Below are 25,580 nucleotides of genomic sequence, written 5' to 3' on the forward strand. Positions count from 1 at the left end.
CACTAGCTATTTCTCTCTTAAAAAAAAAAAAAAAGGGATTGCGGATCTGATATATCCACATCCGTTTTGATTCACATCGCTTGACCAAACTGAGAAAGAACCGCCACACCAAAAATCATGCAACAGTGCTGGAAAACAAGAAGTTTCTCAAGGTCCATCATTTTTCAGTCACCAGTGCTCAGAAAGAGTTAAGCCTGGGAATAGTCCGGGGCCCCCCAAGAGCAATGATAATCCTAAAAAACTGCTCAGTAGTGCTAGGATCATCCTGGTTTGGTTCTAGGCAGAGTGCTTGACTGGGCTAGAGGGATGCCAAGAACCAGTTCCCATAAGGAGTATTAGCACTTTATTTTCATAGTGTTGGGGAGTTTATGTAAAAGGTAATGAAGTAGTCTGCTTTCAGTTGTAAATCTGGAATAACTCCTTTGAGTGGTCCTATCTACATGGGGACCCTTGAGAAGGTTAATCTGAAACAATTTTTTAAGTGGATTACTTGAACCATATTAAAAAGTTTGGCATGGACATATTTAGAATTGGGCAAGAGGTAGGGCAGTGTAGCACTTTAGAGACTAACTGGTTCAGAGAGCTTGAGCTTTTCATAGTTTTAGTAGCATCTGAGGGAGCAGGTTGTTGCTATGAAAACTCAAGCCTCACCTAACCAGTTAGTCTCCAAGGAGGTCTTTACACATGCTCCAGGATGAAAGGGGATGCTTTTATTAGAGTGGTTCTCGGGAGCCACTCTAGTTAAAGTGCCCACAGCCATAGGCACTGAATACGTGGGAGCCCGAGGGCCCTGGCCCCATCAAGAAGAGGGTGGGGTGACCACCTGTCCCTAATTTGGCAGGATGGTCCTGAAATGGGAACATCAAGTCCCAGTCCTGGGCTGCATGACTCCCAGACAGCATTTGTCTAGGATTCGCAGTGTCGTGTAGGGATCCAGTTTTTGTGTTCACCATGGGAAAAAAAACAAAAAAACACAGGAAGCAGCAGGTTTCCCCTTGCAGGCTGGCAGAGTTCCAGCCTACAAGGGGTGCTGGGAGCGGGATGCAGGAAGCACCATGTGCATGTGTGCACATATGCATGTGGCCAGGAATACAGCCCCAGGCAGCAGTGGAGAGTAGCTCCCCTAGCTGCCTCCAGGTAAGTCTATGGGGGGGGAAACAGATTAAGGCCGCCATAGTAAGGAAGGGAGTGGGGCAGGGGCTGCACCTGGGGGCCACTGCCCAGCCAAGGTGGTGCATGGGGCCCAGGCCTGAGGCAGGGATTTGGACAAAGCCACAGGTACATGGGGTGGGAAAGGGCTGGCTCCCTGCTGCTGTGTACACTCCTGAGAAGGGGGAATGAGGGGGCACATATTCCCCAGATTTGTGCATGGGGCAGAGGCAGATACAGGCTGCCTTCTTTTGCCTCGGGGGGCCCCCTGGCCTTTTGCCCTCCTCCTATGAACTCTGTGCCAACCACACTACCATGGCAAGGTGCCCCCTACCTGCCTGGCAGCAGCAGGAGTGGCCGCATGGAGTTGTGCCCCCCGTTGCTGCTGGGGAGCAGGGGACACCTTCTTATGGCAGTGTGGCCAGCACAGGGCTCCCAGGGAGAGGGCAGCAAGGCAGAGAGCCCTGAGCCTGCAGCAGGCAGCCTGCATCTACCTCCACCCCTATGGGCTCTGTTTCAGCCATGCTGCTACGTGGGGCAGGGGAAGACATCTTAGGCCCCACCCCCAGCAAAAAAAGGGTCAGCGCCTATGCCTGCAGCAGCTTATGTATTCAGTGTCCCATGCTTCAAAATGGTGGCAAGAGCACTTTAACTGAAGCTCATTCAACAAGCTTTAGTTAAAGTACCCCACCATCATTTTGAAGCATGAGGACACTGAATACGTGACACCAAGGCTGCTGGAGCATGCTAATTAGCACACTCCAGAGACACGATTAATTGAGTTTGCTTCAATTAATTTGCTCTCAGGAGCTGCTCTAATTAGAATGCTTACAGCATCTTATGTATTCACCATCCTGCATTTCAAAATGGTAGAGGGGGCACTTTAACTAAGCCTCATTCGACAAGTTTTAAAGTGCCCCGCTGTGGTTTTGAAATGCGGGATGCTGAACACCTGAGACACTGCAGCCCACTGGATTACAACGTTCCAGGATGTACCAGGCGGGGGAAAACGTCCTAGGGTTGCCGTGCTCTCCCCTAGCACCTCCTACCATGCCAATGCACAGTAATGCAGTTTGTGTTAATGCACCCTCATTCTTGCCTGCCACATCTTGATCTTATGAAAGTTAAAGGGAGGTTGCCTCTCATTTTCCTGGTCACGGTTCCTACTACCCCGATCCTTGTTTATACAATGGGGTTCCGAACACGCCGGCCTTATGGGCTATGCATGGCTCCAACCACCCCTATACCACGCCCCAAGCCTCGCAGATAGACCAAACAATGTTCAGTACATCTCACTCTCTGCACCCCACAGGCGCTCGGGCTTTCTGCAGCCTTGTCTCAGAAACACGCCCCACAGGTGCTTTGGCTTTCCGCAGCCCCCTTTCTGGGGCTTCTCGCTGCCCCCCCTCCAGGGCTTCTCTGGGGTCTCCACGCAGCCATGGCTCCCCTATGAGGTCTCCTTCATCCCCTTATAGCCTCACCCAGTCCTCCAGTCATAAACCATCAATGTAAATTCAAGCCCTTTGGCTATAACGTAAACCTAAGCCATCTGGCCATAATCATCTTCAAGTCTGTCACCGGATTTCTCCATCTCTCACCCGAACAACTGCCTGTGCTTTCTAGCCTCTTCCTTTTTCTCACTCCAGCAGAGTTCATACCCTATGGCTGCTGGCAGGCAATTGCCTGCCTAGCTTCAGCCTGGGAGTTATGTGGGAGGCAGGCCCTGCCCCTTCTGGTCAGCTGATGCCTACCAGTTACCTGGCAACCCACAGCTGGGCTCCTCACTGAGGGCTCCACAAGTAGCAGGCACCTCAGTGCTCTGCTACACAGGAAACTCAGTTAATTGACTCCAGCAGACTCAGTTCTAATCAGAACATGTCAGAAAATGTCCATTATAAATTAAAAGTGACTATAATTCAGTTTAGCTGAATTTACTTTGGAAGTGATTTAAACTAATATGAACCGAAGCCACCCTAATTCTGAGTAAGACTGTCCACATGGAGGTATAATGTGGATTTAATTAATCTACTTTAATTTGTACTTTTATTAATTTGTGTTCACTTCCTTGAGCATCCCTATATGGCTAAGTTCTTACGTGGAGACGGAAGAGCCTATGTTGTTGGACATACCCATGTGTCAGTGCTTGAGATGACATACAGAGATTCATTATGTAAGCACTGAAATTTTAAGTACTGCCTGTAGGCTATTTAATGAGCTCCTGAAGTTCCAGGAACAGCTCCATATAATTAGCATTTTCATCTCTGCTGTAGGAAGTGGCTTTCTAAATGTTTTTTCTCTCCTAGCTCTGTGTCTGTGGAGAGGATGCTGCAAGCTCTACATTTCTCTGGTTAGATCATAAGCTCATTCACCTGTTAGGCAGAAAGTGGAAGGGAACAAGAAGAATCAATTCTTTATTTGAAGGCCAATTTCTCTTAAAACTCCCAACAATTTAATCAGTAGAACCAGCTGCTGTAGAGTTTTATTGCAGGCTATGAGTAAAATTTTCAACCCCATCCATGAGATGTTGAAGTCTGTGTCCATCAGAATTTCCACAAGACTCCCATCCCTGAGGCTTTCTCCACAATTTTACTCAGCACATATAATATTCAAAACAGGGAGAATCAGAAGTGTTGAGTTCCCCTTCCAGTTCAGCAACTCACCTACTGAGTGACAGATCACAGATTCCCATCTCTTTGTTGCATATTCCTGTAATCAGCAGCAGATAACAACAGATACTCTCTGTGGTAAAATAAGAATGTAAAACATGAAGGGCCAGGTCCTCAGGTGGTCTAAATAGTCACTGCTGTCCAGCAACCAACAGAGATACTAATCTATGCTCTCTAAACAGCTGACCTTCCATGTGGTTCAATAAGTCACAGGATTTACATTGATATACAAAAAAAACAGGTTGTGGCCTACCCCTTTTGGTGTACAGTGACTACAGATATTGGTGCTTCCCTCTCTGTGGGAGCATCTATACATGAAAATAATCCAGGATCAGTTTACTCTAGAGTATACATTCAGGGTCTCGGGAGCAGATTTGCTGTTCATGGCAGCCATTTGCTTCTGCCCCTGCTGGCCCTGAACCAGCCCCCTGCAGCAGCCAGAAGGAGCTCTAGGCTCCCCCTGGGTGCTAGCTCAGGGGCTCACAGGGAGCACAGGGCCAGGAGACAGTGTCTCCTGGTGGGGGCTGCCTATTGCTGGGGTGGGCTTTGCCACTGGAGCCCTGGCAGGGACAATGTCCCCCTGACCTGGCAGCAGGGAGCAGGGACTGGGGAGATCTTTATCTCCCAGCCCGATCTCCACAGTCATAGGGCCCGGGCTGGGAGATCCTTCTTTCCCACTGCTGCTCCATGATCAGGGGTCAGCATTGGGAAAGAAGGATCTCCTAGCCTGGGTCCCATGGTGGGACTTGGGCTGGGGCATAAGAATCTCCCAGCTCTAGCCCCATGATTTTGGAGTGGGGACTGGGAGCTCCCTGCTGCTAGGGCAGGGGGACATTGTCCCCGTGCCCTGGCCGTAGGCAGCTCCCAGGGACAGGGAGCAATCTCTGACCCCCCGCTGTTCAGCTGACCAGGAGCACATTTGATCCCAGTCAGGGGTCTATACGTGCGCTACTGTGCATTACTAATCATGAGTAAATTTGCTACTTGCATTTGCAGGTAGCAAATTTACTCATGATTAGAGCCAATTACTATGCAGTAAACACCTGCACATGTAGATGTGGAAGCTTACTGTGCAGTAATTAGCTCTACTGTGCAGTAACATGTCTCATGTAGATGCGCCCTGTTATTCTCAGATTCTCAGCTTTTCCCAGCAATCCCTTCCAGATGTCTGTTGGGCTCTTCCTTTTCTGGACTAGACATGTCCTATTCAGAAGCCCAGAGGTCTAAGCTGTGACACTCACAGAATTGTCATAATGGCATTTATTTTTTTCCTCTAGGTTCTGTACATCAGGAAGAGAAAGAGGTACGTGCTATCTGTTTTTTGGGTGGAGCATCTTAATACTTCACAGCCAAGGCCAGGAAGTCTCCAGTCAACAGGGAGGCTGCAGAGGGTGGTCCCTTTGAGAACAAGATCTGCTGGGACCAACTCTATCTGAGCCACTGAAGGAGTAGGAGAGAGCAACTGGTCTACATTGTGTATTAGGCTGCCTTTTAAAGCCGACTCCTGAAGGGTTCCCCTACAGTTGTGGTCCACTGCCTGTGGGATGAGGGTTCCTCAGAACTCCTTACCATTCATGTCTGAGGTGGGCTAAGGAAAAGGGCAGAAGGCAGGGTAGATTTGAATGTTACAGACTAAGTCAGAGGTGCATAAGCTTTCATAAACAGAAGCTTACTTCATCAGATCCTAAACAAGCAGGAGGCCTGTGCTGGTATAAAGAACCTGCGGCCTGTGTAGCACTGAGTGGGTCTGGAGAGCAGTGAAGGTCTGTTAAATTCCAGTTAGCCCCAACCCCATGTTTGCAGAAGGGACTCTGTTCCAGTAGGCTGCTTCAGTGATATTTCCCTGCAAGGTACATCTATACTGCAATCACAGCAGTGACACCAATGTGGTACAGAGATACCAGAAATAGTAGTAAACTACCACTGTAGCTGGGACAGATTGCATCTTAGTACAGGCTAACTGAAGGTGCTTTTGAAACAAGTTTTGCAGCCCACTGGAGCTTCATGCTACCATGACCAGACTGTTAACAGTCCCCAAGCTAGCTAGTTCAATAGGGGTGCACCAATATATCAGTCCATATTGGATCATCACTGATCAAAGGAAAATTAACATTATCAGCAATCAGCTTTTTTTGGCCAGTGTGGCCAATAATGTCACTAATAAATGCTGCGTGCATGCGGGCAGCTCATCTGTTGGATGCAGGGGGGCAGGGAGGGTGGCATCTCCCCACTGTTGTGTGTGCCGCAAAGGGAGGCATGGGGGGGCATGTGTCCCCCAGATTTGTACACAGGATGAGGAAGAGCTGCCCACTGCAGGCTGGGGACCCAGGGCTGTGCCAGCCTCTTCCTGGTGGGGGGGCTGGGTTAGTTCTGCACTGGGGCATGCAGGAGCGGGGGGGGCAGTGGTGGTGCTGGGAGGTGAGGCTATGCAGGGGGGCTATGGGGAGTTTTTGGGAGGCTACAACCTACCCCTTAATCACCCCTCCCAGTGCCACCGCTACCTGCCCCCCCTCCCCCAAGCACAGCCCTGGCCCAGCCCCCAACACTGGGAAGAAGCCAGTGCAGCCCCTGGCTCCAAGCCAGCAATGGGCAGCTTGTCTTCACCCCACGCACAAATCCAGAGGGGCCACATGCCCCCCACACCTCCCACAGGGGTGAGCACAGCCTCCCCTGGGGGTGAACCCCCTCCCTGCCATGCTCCTTGGACAAGCTGCCTAAAGCTCTGCTCCACTACCGGTGGGGGCACATTCACTGCCCTGCCTTGGCAGTGCATGCCCCTGCCCCAGCCCCACTTCCTCCCTTCCCGAGGGGGCCTTAATATGCCCCTGCCCTACCTTCCAACCCTTCCGTCCCACAGACTTATTGCTGGACGCTGCTCTTCAGCTGGCTGTGCTGCATATCAGATCAGAATCGGCCAATATGGCTGATTAATAATCAGCCATTGGTATCGGCCAAAAAAAATCTTTATTGGTGCACCCTTATAGTTCAATGCTGGCTCAGGTGTCTCCATTTTCCACTGCAGTCACAGCAGCATGCCCTACGTCTGCCAAACTCCAGCTCTTCAAAGCTTGGGCTCAGTATGGCAAGTGTGGGGAGTCTAACACCTCCTACTTGTCTCTGTAGTCCTGGAAGGAGTAACGGATGGCAGGTTGCACTCTGCTATTCCCAGGAGAATCCTATTTTGCACAGGCATTAAGCTTCCTAGCCTGAGACTTACTGGCTAGTTTTCCTACTAAACTCACTGCTGGAAATAGAGATGAGGGAAGAATACAGGGAAAGATTCTTCTTCTAGATTCCTCTGCCCTTTCTAATGGATGGGCACTTAATTTATATCTGTTGTGGGCAGCACCTCTCTTGCTGACTGCTGTTGGCGGTACTGGGCTGTACACAAACCTGCCTGATATATTTCTGCCAACTGTGAAATTTCCAAGCTGGTCTCTAAATCTAAAATTTGGAGGATGAAGCACTTGGCCTGTAAACATAAAATTGCCAGAGCTGATAACTTAGTTGGCAAAGCCCATTTGGAAGCAGGAGGAGGGTGTGCTGAAAATGTGTCATCCGAGTGTTTGCCAAGAGGGATATTTGTGGTTGCTCTGCCAGGAACAGCTTTGTAATCCATTCCACCCAGCACAGTCACACTCATAAACTGCAGCCACCGTCACAGGCAGGGACTCCAGCACAAGCACACATGCATCTCTGAGGATAGCAGTCACTTCCATTGCTATGTGATCCACGCCAGGATGCAGGGCAACCCTTTGTGGTGATTTCCAGCAACACAGCTTAAGACAGTTTGGATACCACAAAGAGCAACAAAGTCTCTTTAGATCCAACTGATATGCCCCAGGTTCTCTCTGCAAAGACTGAATCCAGACCTGAAGTACAGCCCTTGCCTACTTGAGCTGAAAGTGTAATTCGTTCAGCAGGGTGAGTCATGATTGTGGAGGGGAGGGACAACATGCTTAGCCAGTATGTGATGGCCCACTCCCAGCTGCGCCTTCCCAAGTGAAGCCTGTCCTGTATCAATTCCCTGTAGAGGCCACTGCCACATATATAACAGCTATCCCCACCAGATATTAATGGTTATTGAACCTTGGGACTTCAGAATAGGCATTTTCTGCTTCAGCTTGCAATGCAACTGTTAGCTAATAGCAGGAGTAGATTCTTACCCTCCCTGTGAGTAGCAGTTATAGCAGAATCCCTTTGCTTCATAACAGCATGAGATGGTACTGAACAAAAGCTCCCCTTGGGTTCACATGCAGCTGTGGACACCCAGCCTGCACACAGCTGCTCAGCGGAAGGGTGGAATGGGGAGAGGCTCACCTAGGCTGGGCTGGGGTTTCCATCTCTTTCCCCCTTTAGCAGCTGATTTTCATATAACCCTTTGCCCTTCTTCCTCTGGCAGGTTAGAGAAGCTGCGGCACCAACTCATGCCCATGTACAACTTTGACCCCACAGAAGAACAGGATGAGCTGGAGCAAGAGCTACTGGAGCACGGGCGAGATGCTGCATCTTTGCAGGCCTCACAGAGCAAGGCAGGCATTGTCTACAAAAGACATTGTACATTGTCTACAGTCATGTGGCTCTTCTCTTCTCCAGTCTGTGCAGCAATGGGTGGTGGTTCTGTTCTCATGACTGGCACATGCATTGTATTTACTGTAGGATAATGCCCTTTCTGTGAGGCTGTGTTGATCAGGCCATGCAGGGGCTTGGGTGGGCTTCTCTAACCCATGTGACTCCCTTGAAGCTGGGAGGTGTGAGCAGCTTGGAGGGTAAATGGGGCAAGTGCCTGTCATTACTGGGTAGTGGTAGGAGAAAATTATGCAGAATCTTGTCTGCTAGGAGGTTGGGAGGTTTCAGCAGTTAGGGATAGGTTTACTATAGCTCATTTCTGGAGATGCCAAAAGGTCTGAGGAGGGTATTGGATAGAGTTGACGTTGGATGGGGGGTGTTAACAGACAGAGATCCCCAAATGCATGGGGGTGGCATATTTGGCTCACAGCAAAGGACCTAACTATTTATAAACTACACGTAAGGAACCTAACCCCATTCTTTGTCCACAAGTCAGCTGTGGTACAAGCATATCTCAGCACAGGCCTTGTTGTGGGAGGAGCAGTCTTCAATGTATTTATTACCATAGCTGTTTTTTCTTGGCACTAGCTCCAAAGGGCACAAGATCAAAGCTTGAATTGAAGAACTATGATAACTTGTGTCTCAACTGGGCTAGCCAGGGCCCATGTCTCCAGACCAGCTGAGTACTGGGGCCAACGTGGTCTAGACAGAAGAAAGGGAAGTGAGTTTCATCTTTTGCTCAAGTGAGAAGGGTTTGTGGATTTGTACCCACAAGACATGTGTTGTACCGTCCTGGCTGCCATGAAGCTCTGAGTGGCTGTGACATGCAACCTCACTGACAAATCCACATGCCCATAGAGGCCACTAACTAGTTAGTAAAGTGCTTAGACCCAAGTGGGTTTGTCAGTTGTGTTCTGTTTCTGCTGGTGTAGTCCTAGCAGCCTTCAGAGAGCTCCATGCCAGTCTGCCAAGTGCACCAGGAGGTGGGAGGAGTGGGAAGGGGGCTTCCTCGTATGGCCTTTGGCAAGTTTCACTGCATTTTCTGTTTTCTTTGTGGAAAAGAGTTCTTCTAAAATGCAGAGCCTGCAGGGACAGCTGGAACAGGTGTGTCTCCAAGCCAACAAGGTGACTGCAGCTCCTCTGTAGAGCCGACATTGCTCCTTTCTTACATCTTCCTCAAGTGCTCCATGCAGCCTGTGGAGCTCTTCCCTGTGGACCTTTTCCTTGGGGGCAGGGAGTTACTTTGTAGCCCTGTCAGTTTTCATGCACATACATTTCACTTAATATTTTTAACTCACCTGTAGCAGATTTGGAAGAAACAGGAAATACAAACAAGTTGTAATGCCAAAGGCTTTTTCTCAAGGCAACTTTCTCCCTTCACCCATTGAAGCACAACTGTGAGATGCAGCAGTAAACTGTAGTATGTGCAGGTGGGAAACCCTAGAGCTGTCAAGTAAACAGTAGTGGTGTTTGCTGTTCTTTCTTCTCCTTCAGAGAGTTGCCATGGTAAATCCTTCTTCAAGAATTAATAGGGATAAACATAGGGTAGAGACAGAGATGAACTAGAAAACTTGATTCAATTCATGGGGACTTTAGATGCAGGGTTTTGGTGGCACCAGTGCATGAATAAAGGCCAAGGATGAGAACTGGCCCAAAGTCTTGATTCAGATACCAGCTCACTTCCCCCAAAACATGGGGTGTCTGTTCAGACCTGGCTCAACTTGGGAGCTACAAGGGATGGAGGGTAAGGCAAAGAAGACTTGTGTTCATTTTAGATGACTTAAGACTCTTGCATAACTTACTTTTGGTTATAGTACAGTTTGTGGGTGGGTGTGTGCTTGTATGCACATGCGCACATGTGCTGGGGTTGATTTTTAGTCATAGAGGATTGTGTATTGAATATTTTGATTATCATGAATCAGAGAGTAATATGTAAAGGAGGAGTCCTGACTACATGCAGTGCATGTAGGGACAAACATTAAATGCATGGATTATGCATAAAGGGTGCGTCTACACGTGCAATTAATTTGAAACAAATAATGGCATCTGCTGCATTGGCATTTATTGCTCCCAGGCATACCATTTGAACATGTGCCCAGGACTGCAGCACATTGAGCCAGGTCAGAGTAGCCCTAGCTGGCAGGGGACCCAGGGCGTCAGCCTGCTAGCCCAGGGCTGCTACAACCCAACTTAATGTGCTGCAGAGGGGTTGGCTGGGGTACAAGAGTGCTCCAGCATGGGGCTAGCCAGCAAGCAGCCCCTGCACTGAAGCCATCATGCCCCAGCCAGCCACATCAGTGTCTACATGTGCACTGCTGCACACACAAAAAAAATCTCCACAGCACAATAGTACTTATAGTACTACCCTGCTGCAGAGTTTATTAGTTTCCTGTGGCCTAATATGGGCATATGTGTAGACATTGAGATATTTACTGTGGAGGTAATTGGTCAACTGCAGTAAACATCTTGTATAGATGCACCCAAGATGCATAAAAATGACTCATTTAAGTAACACATGGAGAAGATCACCACAAACCATCCAGCCCCAGACTAGTGCATCCCTGCTATTTAGTAGGACTCCCTGGATCTCCATGGAGGCACTCCAGAAGGACTCTCTGGATCCCCATGGAGTCTCTTGCCCCACAGCTACCATTGAAATGAGAATGGCTATTTTAACTGTTTAAAATAACAAGGGAATCAATCCAACATGGAAGGCAGTTTTGCACATAGTTGATTCCATGGGACCACTGAGGGAAGAGTCTTTTAGTTTTGCAACATTTAAGCGACAGTCCTGTACATATGAACTTCTACATAAAGGATTGATAAAGTGAGGCAATAAGACTCACAAAGGGTACAGGAAATAGAAAGCATTACACGTTGCTAATTCATGCAGGCCTGGGTAAGCTACACCAGGGGTCAGCAAAGTATGGCTCATGGGCTGACTCTGGTCTGTGAAGCCTTTGGATACAGCCTGCAGAGCTGTGGCTTTGGTAACATTCAGCCTCACGATGGATGGGGGAGCAGGGCTCTACCTATTCTGCACTGCAGCTGGGTGCCTGGACTTATGTGGGAGGGAGGCACTATATTGTTCCACAGCCACACACAGGGAGAAACAGCAGAGGTAGCCAGGTCCTAGTACCTGCACTCCTTAGACCCAAGCTGGGTCATTCTGGCTCCCCAAACCCTGAGGTAGATCCAAGGGTCCAGGTTCCCCAGTAAGGTAGATGGGTATGGCTCCTGTGACTTCAATATCTGGCTAAATATATATTTGTCTCTGTGGCAGGACACTGTTGGTGCCTGCCACTGTAAGGGCTGGGTCAGGCATCTAGCAGGTGCTTGATGGCAGCAGCCATTTTGAGAACCTAGTGTATAAAGCCTGCAGTCTGTTGCTACCAGTCCAGGCAGAAATATAGCCTAGCTGAGCTGCAGCAGAAACAACCTTGGAGGTAAGGGCAGGAACTTATGGGGATGGTTTGGAAGCTCCCGGTCCTCAGCATGACCTAAAACTGCACCCTGTCAGGGAAGGGTGGCTTGGTAGGGCTCCTAGTGGTATGGGAGCCCCCAGGGAATGCCAAGCCAGTTACAACCCTGGTGAAAGGTGGGTAGGGGTGCCTTAACCCCAGCCCCCACATCCTAGGGGGTAACCTGGCAAGGAGGTCGGCAGGACCAAAGGGGGTCCAGAGGGGGGCAAGGTGCCCAGAGCAAATGAGGGGCAAGGAACCCAGAGTTTGGCAAGGGGCATGGAGCCTAGTGAGAGGTAAGGAGCCCAGAGGCTTGGAGCCACAACTGTGTGTGTGGGGCAAGGAGCCCAGTATGAGTGAGGGGCATGGAGCCCAATGAGAGAGGCCAGAGTTAGGGGCTGGGATATGGGTACAACATGTGGATAGCATCTGCAAGGCTTGGGCTGCAGGGTAGGGGAGGAACAGAGCCACAGATACCGCCCGTGGTATCGGGGCAGTAATGGGCAGTCTCCTGCATTATACCAACAGTTTATGGAAACAACAAAGTCGTGGCAGACAAATCTGGGCAGATTGCCCATAGAAACAGGTGGGCAGTCCGGCATGAGATCTGGCCCTGAGCTTGCCCCCTGTTACAGTGTCACACTCGTTAACCACAGTTTTTCTAATCAGTATAACCCAGGGATGTCAAACTTGTCTGGCCTTGTGGGCTGAATGAGTAGCACAGGCCCTCTCCACAGACCAGATCAGGCCCACAGGCCCCCTCTCCTCCCTCCTGTCTCTCCCCCTCCCACAGCATACCTGATCTGGTGATTGCTCCATCCAGTCTAAGACCCATGCTGTGTGATGGACAAATCGTGGAGCAGCTAGAACATGCACCGCATGCAGTGTAGTGGCCACCCCACTTGGACTGCATTGCATGTGGTACCCACCCCAGCACCTCTGGGACTGTGCCACATATGGTACCTACTCCAGCCAGTCTGGGACCTGCACTGCACACTGCACCTACAAGCACTGTGTGCAGTGTGGGTCCCAGACCAGCTAGAGTGGGTACCATATGCAGCATGTGTCCCAGAGTGGGTGCCATGTCTGGTAGAGTGTCCACTATGTGAAGTGTGGCTGTTGTTCTGGTCAGACCATCACACATGATGCCCATTCTAGCCACTCTGGGATCCATGTTCCAAGCCATGCTCCCAGACATGCCATTAGTTCAGGAATGCTGGGGGAGAGGAATGGGGAATGGGAAGGGAGGAAGGAGAAGGGAGGGAAGGGAAAAGAAGGCAACTGGCCCCATGCCACTGGCATCCACTGAGCCCCTTGTGGGTCTGATCAAACCCAAGGGCAGCACTGGTGGCCCAGATGGTGGGGCTTTGTGGGCCAGATGCAGCCCATAGGCCTTATGTTTTACCCTCCTGGCATGACCCTTGGGAGGGGATGAATCAATGTATGATACCTTGCAGCATATCCCACCTTTCTCTGCTTCCTTGCAGATTCTTCTGACAAACCAAGGAGCCCTCCAGAGACCCAGCCGTCTTGTGTTTACAGATGTTGCTAATGCCATCAATGCATGAACAATACCGGCCCCTGCTTTGGGATTGTGCTGAGATTGGACAGGATATAGCCAAAGAACCAACCAATTAATAACTTACTACAAGCATGGGTGACATCACTGAGCCCAGCTGATTGCCCCATTGGTTTGTGTTGCACCTGGGGAGAAAGTGCAGGGCACTGAACCCACTTCAGGAAGCAAATACTTGATGGTGGCTGCAGCAGTTGTTGATGCATCCATTGCCCCTTGAAAGTCCTGAACTGCCATGCCCAGATTTCAGGGGTGATGGCAGTAGGCACTCTCTAAGTTGTGTGCTAACGGAGATGCAATTGTTCAGAGATGAATTGGTCTCTGAACAAATTAATTTGAACTGAATACAGGGGTGGGGGGGAGGGGTGTATATGTTCAGAAGGGTTCTCCCATTGGCTTTGTGCCATAACATCCCCGGAAGAGTCCTGCAGTATGACACTAGCATCTCCCCACCAGTGGCCTGCAGAGGCAGCAGCTTTCACAGATGCTTGAGGGATGGCAGAGTCCCCTTGAGCTGGGAGCTAGGGCAGCCTGCTAGACAGCATCCATGAGCATGCAATACTATCCCCAAGGGTGAAGATTGTCCCCCTTGCTTTTAGCACCACCCTTGTGCCAGGGGGTTGTTCATAAACATATACAGAGGGTGGTGTCAAAGACTTTCAGCCTGGCCATTACTGGCTATAAAGGTGAACTGAAGGCTTTGGAAAAATAATTGATTGATTAAATGTCAAAAGAGAAAATGGTTCAATGTCCTAAATCAGTGATGCGGCAAGGCTGCAGGAGGACCCTTTCAGCTACTAGAGGCCAAGAGCTCTTATATCTGCCTGCAAAACCACCTCTTGCTGAGACAGTGATTGATGCACCATAGGGCAACTGGGGGGAAGGGGCAGTAGGTCAGCTGCCGCAGACTTCACATTTTTGGACAGGCACAAATATAGCCACCACAGCAGTGGTAGCTGAATGCACCACTGCAATCTGCACTGCAGCAGCCTGGGTGCTGCCCTGTGCATTGCAAGTGCCCTGGGCTTCAACCTGTCCTAGTAAGCCTGTGTTGATGCTGAAACACCACAGTGCCTGAATGATTAAAATGGATGCTGATATTATCCCATCCACTCCTCTACTTTGGCTGAGAAAAGCCCCTTCAAAGCCAAGTCTTGAGGGGGAAACAGAATCCTTTTTTGAGGAGAAATATAGGTACATAGGCTTAAAATTAAACATTAATACACCTCCATCAGTAGTTACTGAAAAATCTAAGCATTATTTATGTACCCACCAGAAGCTGCATTTAAAGTTCTTTGCATCTGGTACTGAAGCAGGCAACTCTCTGCCATGTGTCCAGCAGAATACTCCTCTTTTAGAAATGGCACTGCATCCACTGATGCAGAAGTGCAAATTCAGACTTGGGTCTTGGTGGGCAAAAACAGTCTTTCAGTTCACCTTTAATGCTGAAGCACCTCTCCTGCTGCAGTGCCTTCAGCTGATACCAGAAGGGAAGAATGCCAAAGATAGAACTTATGGGTTGGAGCACTGTCATGGATCATGGTGCAGCTATGCTGCTTTGGACACCTTAGCTTTGGGTAGTACAGAATAGGTGATCTCACATGCAAGCCTTCTGGCGGTCACCAAGAGGAAGTGCAGTTAGACAAGCAGCCAGTAGGGGAATGCCAGCAGTGAGCGGCAGGCCATGTATGGTGTTGCAACAGTTTTACGGAGGTCCATGTAGAGGAATACCATATCTCTGAAACATGGCTATTTGGCACAAGATAGGGCTGTGCAAAGAAACCCCAGCTAGCTCTAAATGAGTTAGTTTAGGTACTGGAGGCAGCATGAGCCACACTGTACTCTATCCAGGCTAATTACCCCTTTACCCATGTTCTCCAAGATGTCCAAATCTTAAGGCAATCACCCCATCTTCTCTTTCCCTTCCCAGCTATGAAACTGCAGTGGGACTCTGAGGAAACCTAGAAAATAAGCGTGCATCTACCTATTTATCATATGCTGACCTCTGTGGCCTCCTTCCACCTGCTGGGTAAAAGTCCCATTTAATATATTCATGGAAGAGGTAGACGGAAATTTCCAAATGAGTGTGTTCCTTTGGGTTACTCTGGGTATATGCACCAAATCCAGCTGTCCCATCTATGCAGTGCCGGCATAGATGCATCAGCACTGTCCAGGTACTGATCCTCTACTGGGTTTTCTGGCATGCATGCCTTTGTCAGCCAGACCTGGATTTTATCCATGAGCTCAGCTAGGAAGAGAACCTGCTCCAGGGCTCAGAGCAAGAAGCTCACTTTTTGCAGTGGCAGCCACAATTTGAATGTGTTCCTAGAAAGGATCATTGTGCAAGGAGACGTGGGCTGGAAAAGGGTCTAACAATTTGGGTTCTCAATATAACTGCACAAGTTGGAGTCTGCCAGCCAGTTTACACTCCCTCAAATTATTAGTTTGTATTTTGCCCCCTTTTTGCAAGTGCTAAGACCTGCTTATCTGCCTACTTCTATAGTGCTGTCTTGTGAGAAGTCCTTATAGAAACATCTCACCCATCCTTACCAGCATTGCTCACCGCACTGAGGCATTGTGGGATCAGACCTTTCCCCCTCCCTCCCCAATTTTCCCTTTATAGTTAAAAGCTTGAGGACTTGAGGATCCTGTTTGAACCTGTGGGTCTTTGGCTGCTCTTGGAAAAGGGCCTCAGTATACAGCCAGACAACACAACTGGAATCATGAGAAGGCAACCCAGCACCTCAGCTCTAAGCTACTTGGAGTGAGAACACTAATAAGGGACTTGGGGGTGGGGGTGTGAAAACAATGGGCTAGAGCATCAGCTGGTGTAACCTGGCCTAGCTCCACTGTCCTCAATGGAGAGTGTGCACATGGCTTCAGAAAATCTACTCCAAGTTATATCATTTGAGGAGCTGAACCAGATACGTCACAGCATGCAGCCACCAGAGATCTAATATCATTTTCAGTCAGGTCAGGAGTAGTAGCCAGCATCTGCACCAGAGTCCTCCCGGGTAGACTTCAGCTTCAGCTGCAAGGAGGCTTTGAAGCTTTTAGGACTACAATATTCTGCAGCCAAAAAAAAACCCAAAAACTAAATAAAATTGGAGTGATGGGGCAAAAAACTAACAATTTTGAAAGAATGATTATAAAAAACATGGAATGTTAAATGACTAGCTATGGAAAAAGGCAGCACACTGTGAGATGCTCAGAACCCAAATCCTTGCCCCACTCAGGCAATTGCAAGCTCTAGGCCAGGGGTGTCAACCTCACCTGACCCTGCTGGCCAGAGGAGTGGGGCAGGGCTGGGCCATGGATCAGATGGGGCCCATAGACCCCTTCTCCAGCCTCCTCCCCCTCAGGAACATACCTGATCTGGTGGCTGCTCCATCTGGTCTGGGACTTGCACTGACAGCACACATAGCAACCCTGGTTAAACTGCACTGCTTGTGGTACCCACTCCAGTGGCTCTAATACTGTGCCACATGCAGATCCAGTCCAGGATTCATGTTGCATGGTGTCTGAAAGCACTGGGTGCATCATCCTGGACTGGTTGGAGTGGTTGTCACATGTGGCACGTGTCTCAGAGCGGGCACCACATACAGCACAGTCCAGCTGGGGCAGCCAACATACACAGTGCAGCTGCTGCTTCGGCCATACTGCACAGCATGCAGTGCCTGTTCCAGCCACTCTGGGATCTACAGGGCACAGAGTGTGGGTCCCAGACTGGCTGAAGCCACTGTTGGAACAAGTATGCTGGGGGAGTGGGAGAGAGTTGTGTCCTGAACCTAGCCTGCAGACTGGCCCCATACCATGTGTGGGTCTGATCAGACCCAAGGGCACCACTGCAGGGGACGGATGGTGGGGCTTTGTGGGTCAAATCCAGGCTGTGGGCTATTTGTTTGATGCCCCTGCTCTAGGCCAAAGCATTTGCCTGCCATTCATCTGGCATACAACACACATGTTGTCTGTCCTGTGATATTACTAAGGTACATATTAATAATATGTATTTAAGAAGCTTAAGGCGGAAATGCCATTCAGACATTCCTCTGGTATACACAGGCTCCGCCCTCTGCAGGAAGCCCTTACATCAATGAAATGCAACTATGAGGCTAAAAGAATATTACTAGTATTTGCTGGATTTCTACTCTAGTATTCTTTTAGTGTAATTCCACCTCCTTACCCAGTACTTGAAAGTATTTAGTAGAAGCATTAAGATGTAATTGAACTCAAGTGTTTCTATGTTTTAAGCATTCAGATATAATTAAAGTATTTACATGAAATCTGATATGATTGTTGGTCTTTTCTCCTCCCATTTTTTTCCCAGGAAGAAAGGCTGAGGACATCTATCCAATGCCAACTGAATCAGTGCTTAGAGCTGTATACTTTATACTTGAAGCAAAACTCTCTTACCCCCAGCAGAAATAGCAAAGAAGGTGTAGGGTTTTTGGTTGTAGCCGTGTTGGTCTAAGAACACAGGCAGGCAAGGTTCTTTGGTTAGATGTGATATATTTTGTTAGACCAACTGAGTAGTTGGAAAAAAGTTCTTAGCAGGCTTTTGGGTGCAGTCACCCTTCTTCAGGCATAGGGAGTCCCTGCTGGTCTGAGACTCCAAGAATGAGAGAAGCTGAAAGATATCACATCTACTCAAAGAAACTTGCCTGCCAAGGAATGTGTGGAAAATTGAGGAAATAGGCTCTTCAAGATTGAACTGGCAGTGTTTCTGCTGTGTGCTTCTCTGCAGGAAGCATCTCATGCCCTGGGGAGCAGACAGAGAGGGGTGAGACCTTCCAGGTAGGGCTGTGCAAAGCTTTGAGTGGTGATTCGATTCAGAGGGATTCGGCCCGATTCAGTGGCTGAATCTCCAAACCCAAATCGAATCAGGGCACCAATTTAAAGGTCCAAATCAATTCAAAGCTCTCCGAATCTTCAGAAAAGATTTGGAGAGTTTTAATGATTTGGGCAGTCCCCAGTGGCTGCAGCAGGGAGCTGCAGCTGACTCTGAGCTGGTAAATACTAGGGGCGGGGGAGTTGGGGCTGGAGGAGTGGGGAGGGGACCGTGGGGGGATGAGCACAAGCCCCCTGCCTCCCCTCAGCTCCCCTCCTCCCCCAGCCCCACCATGGCTGCTCTTACCCACCACGTTCCAACTCAGTACTTTAAAAAAAGCGCCAGTGCTCACTGGCTGTTGCCGGGTGGGCCAGGGGGGGATCCCTGCTGCCTCCACTGCCCCATGGGGGGGTCTGCATGAGCCCCCTCAACCCCCCCATGCTCCCCCGGTCCCCCCACAGGTACCCTGCCTGGGCCAGCTCTGGCCCTTTAAGAAAAAAGAAAAATAGAGACCAGCTCCAGGACTCACCGCTCCTGCAGCAGCCTCAGGGCTTTGGGGGCTCATGCAGAGCCCCCCACATGGCATGGGGCAGTGGGGATTGCCCCCCGCTGGCAGAAGCAGCGAGTCTGGGGGGAGTTCAGGTTTTTTTTTTTTCTTAAAGGGCCACAGCTGGCCCGGGCGGGGCACCCATGGGGAAGGCTGGGGTCAGGGGGCTCGTGCAAAGCCCCTGATGCGGTGTGGGGCAGTGGGGAGTCCTTATCATTAGCATCTCTACTTTGACCTCTGTTAAAATCATTGTGGAACTGAGAAAAAGCTAGGGGGAAGCTGGGGCAGAACTGAGCATCCCCATGGCAGTATCTAGTAGAACAAGTATACTCAACCTATGGCCATATCATCTAGCCCACAGGGCTCCCCACAAGTCAAGGAATTTGGCAGCACAGGAGCAGTGGCGAGCCTTAGTAGCTGCTCCCCTGCTGCCAAATTTCCAGACCCATAAAGAGCCCCATGAGCTGGATGATGTGGCCAAGCACATTATATTATTGGTCCATACTTGTATGAAGGGATAAGGCAGTGGTGCCAACCCCTGCACCCTGTGGACTGAATGGGTGATGCCAGATCCATCCTGTGGATCTGATCCAGCACAAGGGATGGGGGTGGCAGAGCCTTGATCCATTGGGTAGGGCAGGCACAACCAGGGCCAGATCTGGTCATGTGACAAAGGTCTGGCCCTGATGCAGGACTTGGAAATTAGGCAGCAAGGGGTGGGGAAGCAGTGATAATTGCCACTGTTCCCTCTCCATCAAATTTTCCAGCCAATGGGGAGCCCCACAGGCCGGATGATGCGACTCTGCAGCTGGATTTCACCTGCAAGATGGGAGTTGAGCATTCTTGACTGAGGACTTAATTAGAATGGCAGTGAATCTGGTAAAGTAAAGCAGATCTACTTGTGGAAAACTGTCTTTCATACAATTAAGTGGGAGGGGATGCTGTGTATGTATCTTCAGGGAAGCAGTGTTAATTATTCAGATTAAGCCAAAAGAGATTTTATCTGGCCTGACAAGCAGGTTTGTGTGAGAATGCATGAACTAGCAGCGGCTTCCATCAGCCGCTACCTCCAGCCCAAGGAGAATGAACTGCATCATTACAGCATGCTGTTACTGACAGGTCGCTAACCCCTACATTAGTTATCACTTTCATGTACCTCCAGAAACTGCACCATACAGACTTGATCATTTGATAATCCCACCTTCTGAATCAGTTGAAGGAAGAAAGGACGAAAAGGTCCTCAGTGTCTTGTGATATGCAGATACCTTCTATTGTCTTTAGGTTTATTGTACATAAAGAAGGAACAAAACCCAGGAAAACTGAAACTAGATATACTCTAAAACTTACGTCTTTATTAACAATGAAATCAAAGACTAACACCAAAATGACACTTCCCATATGCCTGAGTCAAAACCAGAAGTGTTTATCTAAATCTCAAATGTTAAGAGTGAGGTAAAATGGATCTGGACCAAACCTTGATTTTCAGTTTACAAAGTCACAATCTCACACCACTGACCGTTTCACAGAACAAATCTACCATAATCCCAAAGCTATTTTGACCCGAATTCAAATATATTTGACCTGATTTCATAGCAAAAATTTCAGATCCATCTGTTCAGGTGCAGGATTTTGGTTTGAGCCCATTGCTTTGGGTAAGAGTCAAATGTTAAATGTATGGGAAATAAAAAACAATCTACACCTTTTAGAGAACTACTAAATATATAGGGTGAAATCCTGGGTCAGTTAAAGGCAGTGGGAATCATATCCCTGACACTGATGGGGCCAGATTTTTGCTCCCAGTTTCTATATAAATATCGAAACAAAAAAATACAGATCAAAAGTTTTACAGCACAGCTCTTTTTTGAAGGAGCTCACAGACAAAATATCTCCTAGCAATAAGGAATTTTGCTCATTGTTCCTATTGCAGTCATTTTCATCAGCCTTTTTTGCCAACTCTTATGGCTACTCAGTAAAATAGAAAAAGGAAGCACAGAGCAAACAGTTTTACAAGACAGAGGATCCTTTATGACAACCATGTGCCAGAGGAGTGGTTCTCTCCACCTGAACATGAAGATTTCTCAGCCCTAAAACAACAGTTAGTCTCTCCTCACCTCTTTGCATTTTTCCATGTACACCAACTGAGATAGATTGATATAAACGTAATGAAAATGTTTGGGCATCATCCATGCTAGTTAAACAATCCACATATTGTACAAGTGTGCACTCCAAATTTGGGTGAAGAGAAAATCCTGGCCTGCCATTTTGCCAGTCACAGGTGAAGAATGTTAGCTAAATCTGCACTAGAGTCTGGCTGGCAGGACTCACAGGTCTCTTAATACACTTGGAGTCAAGTAAAGAACTTGATATGGATGGCTTTTAAAGTCTCAAGATGAACTACCACTGGATTACTGTATCCACTTGATACAAAACCCAGGTTGAGTATTTGAGCTGAGGCAACCAACCAGATGTTTTAGTGGAAAGTACCATAGGTTACAGATCTGCCAGGTATGCTACTGCATTCAGATTTGAAGTTAGAAGTGGGTGGCAGTGGAAGTGTTTAAAGGCTTAAGGAAAATGCATCAGGAAACATGCTCATTCCTCCCTTTCCAAAGGCTCAGCATTGCTCCTCTGGAGGAGGAGGGTGGAAATCACAGATCTTTTTCCCACCAGGGCAAATGCAACACAAGCTAGTCTTAGGGGTGGCTGGGACACCCCCTGGTGACTACTTATCCCTTGCTTTACCATAATCTTCCTCTTCTGCTCACCTGCCACACCTCAATGTGCTTATACCGTTAAAGGAAAGGGAGGCTGCCCCAGGGATTTCCAGACTCATACCAAACATGCTGTATGTACCTACAGAGCAGGGAGTGTTATAAGTAGGGTACAGTCTTCTCCCACTTCCAGCAACATGCATCATTTTTGATGATGGGTCACCACAGCCTCAGAGAAGTTTAGTCCCTCCAAAGTCTATTTAATCCATGGCTTCTTTGGTAAGATGGCTTGAACAGGAGCCCATCAGGGCCAATAGAGCTCACTGAGACCACCAAGCTCATCCATATAGACTACCATAAGCAATCATTAAACAGAAACAAGTATTACAGGGTGGGCAGTTACTTGGGCTGGGAGGCACTTAAGGAGTGTTGGTGAGCTGTCACAGGCCAGGCCAGCAACATGCCCCTTCCCCTGCTGTGCCAGGACAGCAGCCCACCCTCCTCCCCCATCCTCAAACAGTCTGAAACAGCTCAAAACTCCTGAAGTGGTTCTGTTCTGGGGCCTGGCCCCACACTCTCACTGCCTGGCGAGCTGGGGGTCTCCACGGAGACCAGCCAGTGACCTGCACAGGCAGGATGTGCTCAGCCAGGTGGATGGGTGGGTAGGGCTGGGATTAGGACCAGAGTGCTGACAGCACAGGGCCAGGGCCAAAGGCAGAGCCGCGATCTACTCCCCACACCCGTCTGCCCATGGAACTGGAACCTGTCACGGGGGCGTGTGGGCAACAGATTGTGGCTCTGCCCTGGGCCCCAGCCCCATGCTGTCACCATCCTGCAATTCCAACACCAGTCCCGCTTGTCACACTCCCAGATACTGCTTCCCGCTTGCCTGTGGCCCCATCCCATCTGCCCAGCCGAGCAGGCCCTGCCCCCCCGATGGCGGGCATGGGGTGGACTGACCAGGGTGCCCAGGCAGCAGGACGGGGTCCAGCAGCAGTAGCGGAGACCAGCAGCAGCAGCTGGAAGGAGCCACCACTGTGGGGAATTCTAGGAAGGAAATCTGGCTGCCACACTGCCCCAATGCCACTGCATGCCTGGGGGTGACGGGATCAGCTACACCTGCAAAGGTCCAGGCTGCCCCCTGCGCCTGGGCTGGGCAGTGCCAAGGAAACTGCTGTGGGCAGAATAAAATCCCTTGGTGGACCAGATCCGGCCCGCAGGCTATATTTTGCCCACCCCTGAAGTCTTAGAATAAACAAATAAGGCATTAAAATCAATAACCAGATCAGAGCCCTAATCACTGCTAAACTGGGCTCAATTCAATCTGAGGAGCAGAAGTTAAGAGCTCTATATTCTACCACTCATATTTAGTTACCCTCTGCCTAATAATCCACATCCATTTCTGTGCATTACATCAATACCTGCTAAAGAAAAAGATTTTTTATGAATTATTACTATTTAAGTTCAGTTTATTCAGCCATTATACATTTCCTTTCTATGTTCCTATATACTTAAAGCTAGTTATGTCCTTTTAAATATTTAATATATTGTAAAAGTGTCTAGCTATACATCTTGCTACAGAAAACTGAAATATTCACTTTGTCTATTTTATGAAGCAGGTATCTATTCCAACTGCTGAAAAATACCAATAGGATTTTGGTCTTTGTGATGGATATGAAAAACACCTTTAACCCCCAGAATTTTGAGAGACTGGCTTGGACACTAAAAATGAGCCTGAACCTGGGAGGAGACCTACAACTGCATGCAATAACCCAGAGCTGTTGTTGTTTCTGTCTGTGTTGCATCCCAAGGGAGTCCTGAAATGTAAAGGTAGGAAGTTGCATCATTTTAACACTAGAGGCCGCCACACACCTCATTTCTAACGGGGCAGCTATGCCCACTGGTGACAATGTATCATGGAGTTTGGAGTTGATACCACCACCAGACCTTAGACTCATTAAGGAAGCAGCCTTTTATCACTTTAGTTTTTTATAGATACTCATATGATGAAGAATAAAATGCTGGGGTCTCCACTCATTTTATTCTATTCACCCAGGTGAAAAAAAAAAGTCTCATTTACTTCCCTGAGGGTCTGATTATAGACTAGCTATGGGATATTGCTCTGAACTGATGACTAGAACAAAGAAATTTTAAGGCCATCAACTTACGTGTTTTAGGATAAAAGCTGTTCGTAGGTAAGGAGAAACAAATTTTAAAAACACTTCACAGTTACAGTAGATAACACATTAGTCTTACACTTTTCCCTAAAGTATCTAGATTTCCAACTGCTCAGTGTCAGACCTGGCAGAGTCTTGGTCCACTGCAGTAGGAAAATTCCCAAGTTTTTCTTCTATTATTTGGATGGAGGGGAAGGAATCCTCTGACCCAAGGAAATGAGCACAAGGCCAATCCAGGAACTGATACAGGATTGCTGCTTAAATACTGTCATGCCCCTGTACCTCTAGATGCTAGTGGTTATTGTGAGAGTACAGTCATTCGCAGTCTAACTAAATTATAGAACAATTTCTGACGATATTAAGGCAAAATCCCTTCTTTCTGGGACTCTGGCCATTCATAATGGCACAAGGCACAAGATTGTTACAAAAAAAAATACCCCAGCACCCTCCCCAACCCGCCCCCAAAAGAAAAACAAACAAACCCCAAAACAAGAAAACCCAAGACTTTTAAAGATAATCCTATCCTGACAAAGATCTGCTACCACCCAGGTGAGGGAATCCCATTCACAAGGAGACTGCAGTTTTTGCCAATATATCTACCTGGATGTCATACTTGAGGTCAGTGTTTTCGATAAATAGCAAGGCTTTGCTGAAACAATAGCTGGGGAGAATTTGAAGTAAAAAAAAAAGCAATGCATTTTTTTGTTTCCTAATCCAGGAGGTTACTGTGGTGAAGCTGAAGTGGTGCTCAGAGATCTCCTGAGGCCTGCAGTCTTGCCAGTCCTGTAGCCATCCTTTCCAGCAGTGCCTAAAAGACCATAAGAGAGAGGGGATTAAAGCTTTCTAATCAGTTAGCCAATTGCGCACACCTTCTCATTACAGGGGCAGCGCCACGTTAAATGATTCCAAGTATCATGAGATCCCTGGGCATGATGCAGCCTTAAGGGCTTCCTTCCAAACCTTCAACACACAAAGCCTCCAAAAACAACAGTTAAGTCCGACCTGGTCAGAAACAATCATTGGTTGTTGCTATCATGAAAGCATGGCTCAGGAATCTCCAAGTTTCTCAGAAGGAGAGAATGAAGGAAAAGGAATGATACTGGGTAGTTTTGAGGAGGTGATCTAAAAGGACCTCATAAAACATCTGATTCAGTTGCCAGTAAAGTCCACTAAACGTGCTGGGTACTAGCTCAGGCCCAAAGTTTGAAATAAGCACCTGAATACTGCGATGCTTACCTGAGTACAAGCTCAGAGAGCTGTGCAAAAAACACTGCAAAAAACATTTTCTGGTTTTCCTATGCAGGTATTCAGACTACATCAGATTGCAGCCTTCTTGACTTAAAATATCTGAAGCTATCATGACTACATTAGTTATTGATGATTTAGGTAAATGTTTGTGTCAGGACTGAGACCACATTACAGAAACAAAAATTATATTTAAGTTCTAATCAGTCTATGCAATGTTTTGATCATTTTTTCAAGTCTGAGATAAAAATATGCCTGGCAGCACCTCCATCACTAGAGGACATGACACATCATAGAAACTCACACCAGCATAAGTGGCAATGCAAACAAATGTGAACAAGAGTAAAGGGCCAGCTTTTATTATACCTATTAGGCAGAAAGTGAATTTAGTAATCCTGTTCCACTGGGCTTGAGATCCTGAAGATCCTCAACCATGACCGGGAACATCACGACAAGAGACATGCTCGGATGGGATGGGCTCCACCTTTCCCCTAAAGGTGGGCGTGTGTTTTCTTCTAGGTTGGCGGACCTCCTCTGGCGGGCTTTAAACTAGGCTTGTTTGGGGAAGGGGAAGACAAGGGTGGAGGAATCATCGGACTGCCAGACCAAGCAACACCCACAAGTGCCTAGACCGATGAGCGAAACGTATAC

At 48.4% G+C, this 25,580-nt stretch overlaps 2 protein-coding genes across 4 annotated transcripts in view; one reads left to right on the forward strand and one right to left on the reverse strand.

Moving 5' to 3' along the window:
- The window catches only part of CUNH3orf18 (chromosome unknown C3orf18 homolog), a 16,924-nt gene extending 416 nt beyond the window's left edge, over positions 1–16,508 (forward strand). Inside the window, exons 2-5 of the mRNA XM_019504627.1 lie at positions 1,495–1,502; positions 5,093–5,118; positions 8,218–8,347; positions 13,333–16,508. Coding sequence (XP_019360172.1) covers positions 1,495–1,502; positions 5,093–5,118; positions 8,218–8,347; positions 13,333–13,413 — 245 coding nt within the window. The 3' untranslated portion in view covers positions 13,414–16,508. The remainder of the gene's footprint in view (positions 1–1,494; positions 1,503–5,092; positions 5,119–8,217; positions 8,348–13,332) is intronic.
- Positions 16,509–24,158: 7,650 nt separating this feature from the next.
- Positions 24,159–25,580, reverse strand: part of LOC109289207 (high mobility group protein HMGI-C-like) — a 42,948-nt gene continuing 41,526 nt past the window's right edge. For all 3 annotated transcript variants that reach the window (XM_019505182.1, XM_019505180.1, XM_019505181.1), the window contains one exon: positions 24,159–24,492. In XM_019505182.1, coding sequence (XP_019360727.1) covers positions 24,407–24,492 — 86 coding nt within the window. In that variant the 3' untranslated portion in view covers positions 24,159–24,406. The remainder of the gene's footprint in view (positions 24,493–25,580) is intronic.

This window comes from Gavialis gangeticus, unplaced genomic scaffold, assembly GCF_001723915.1.
Source record: "Gavialis gangeticus isolate Ggan-Ray unplaced genomic scaffold, GavGan_comp1, whole genome shotgun sequence".
Lineage (NCBI taxonomy): Eukaryota > Metazoa > Chordata > Crocodylia > Gavialidae > Gavialis > Gavialis gangeticus.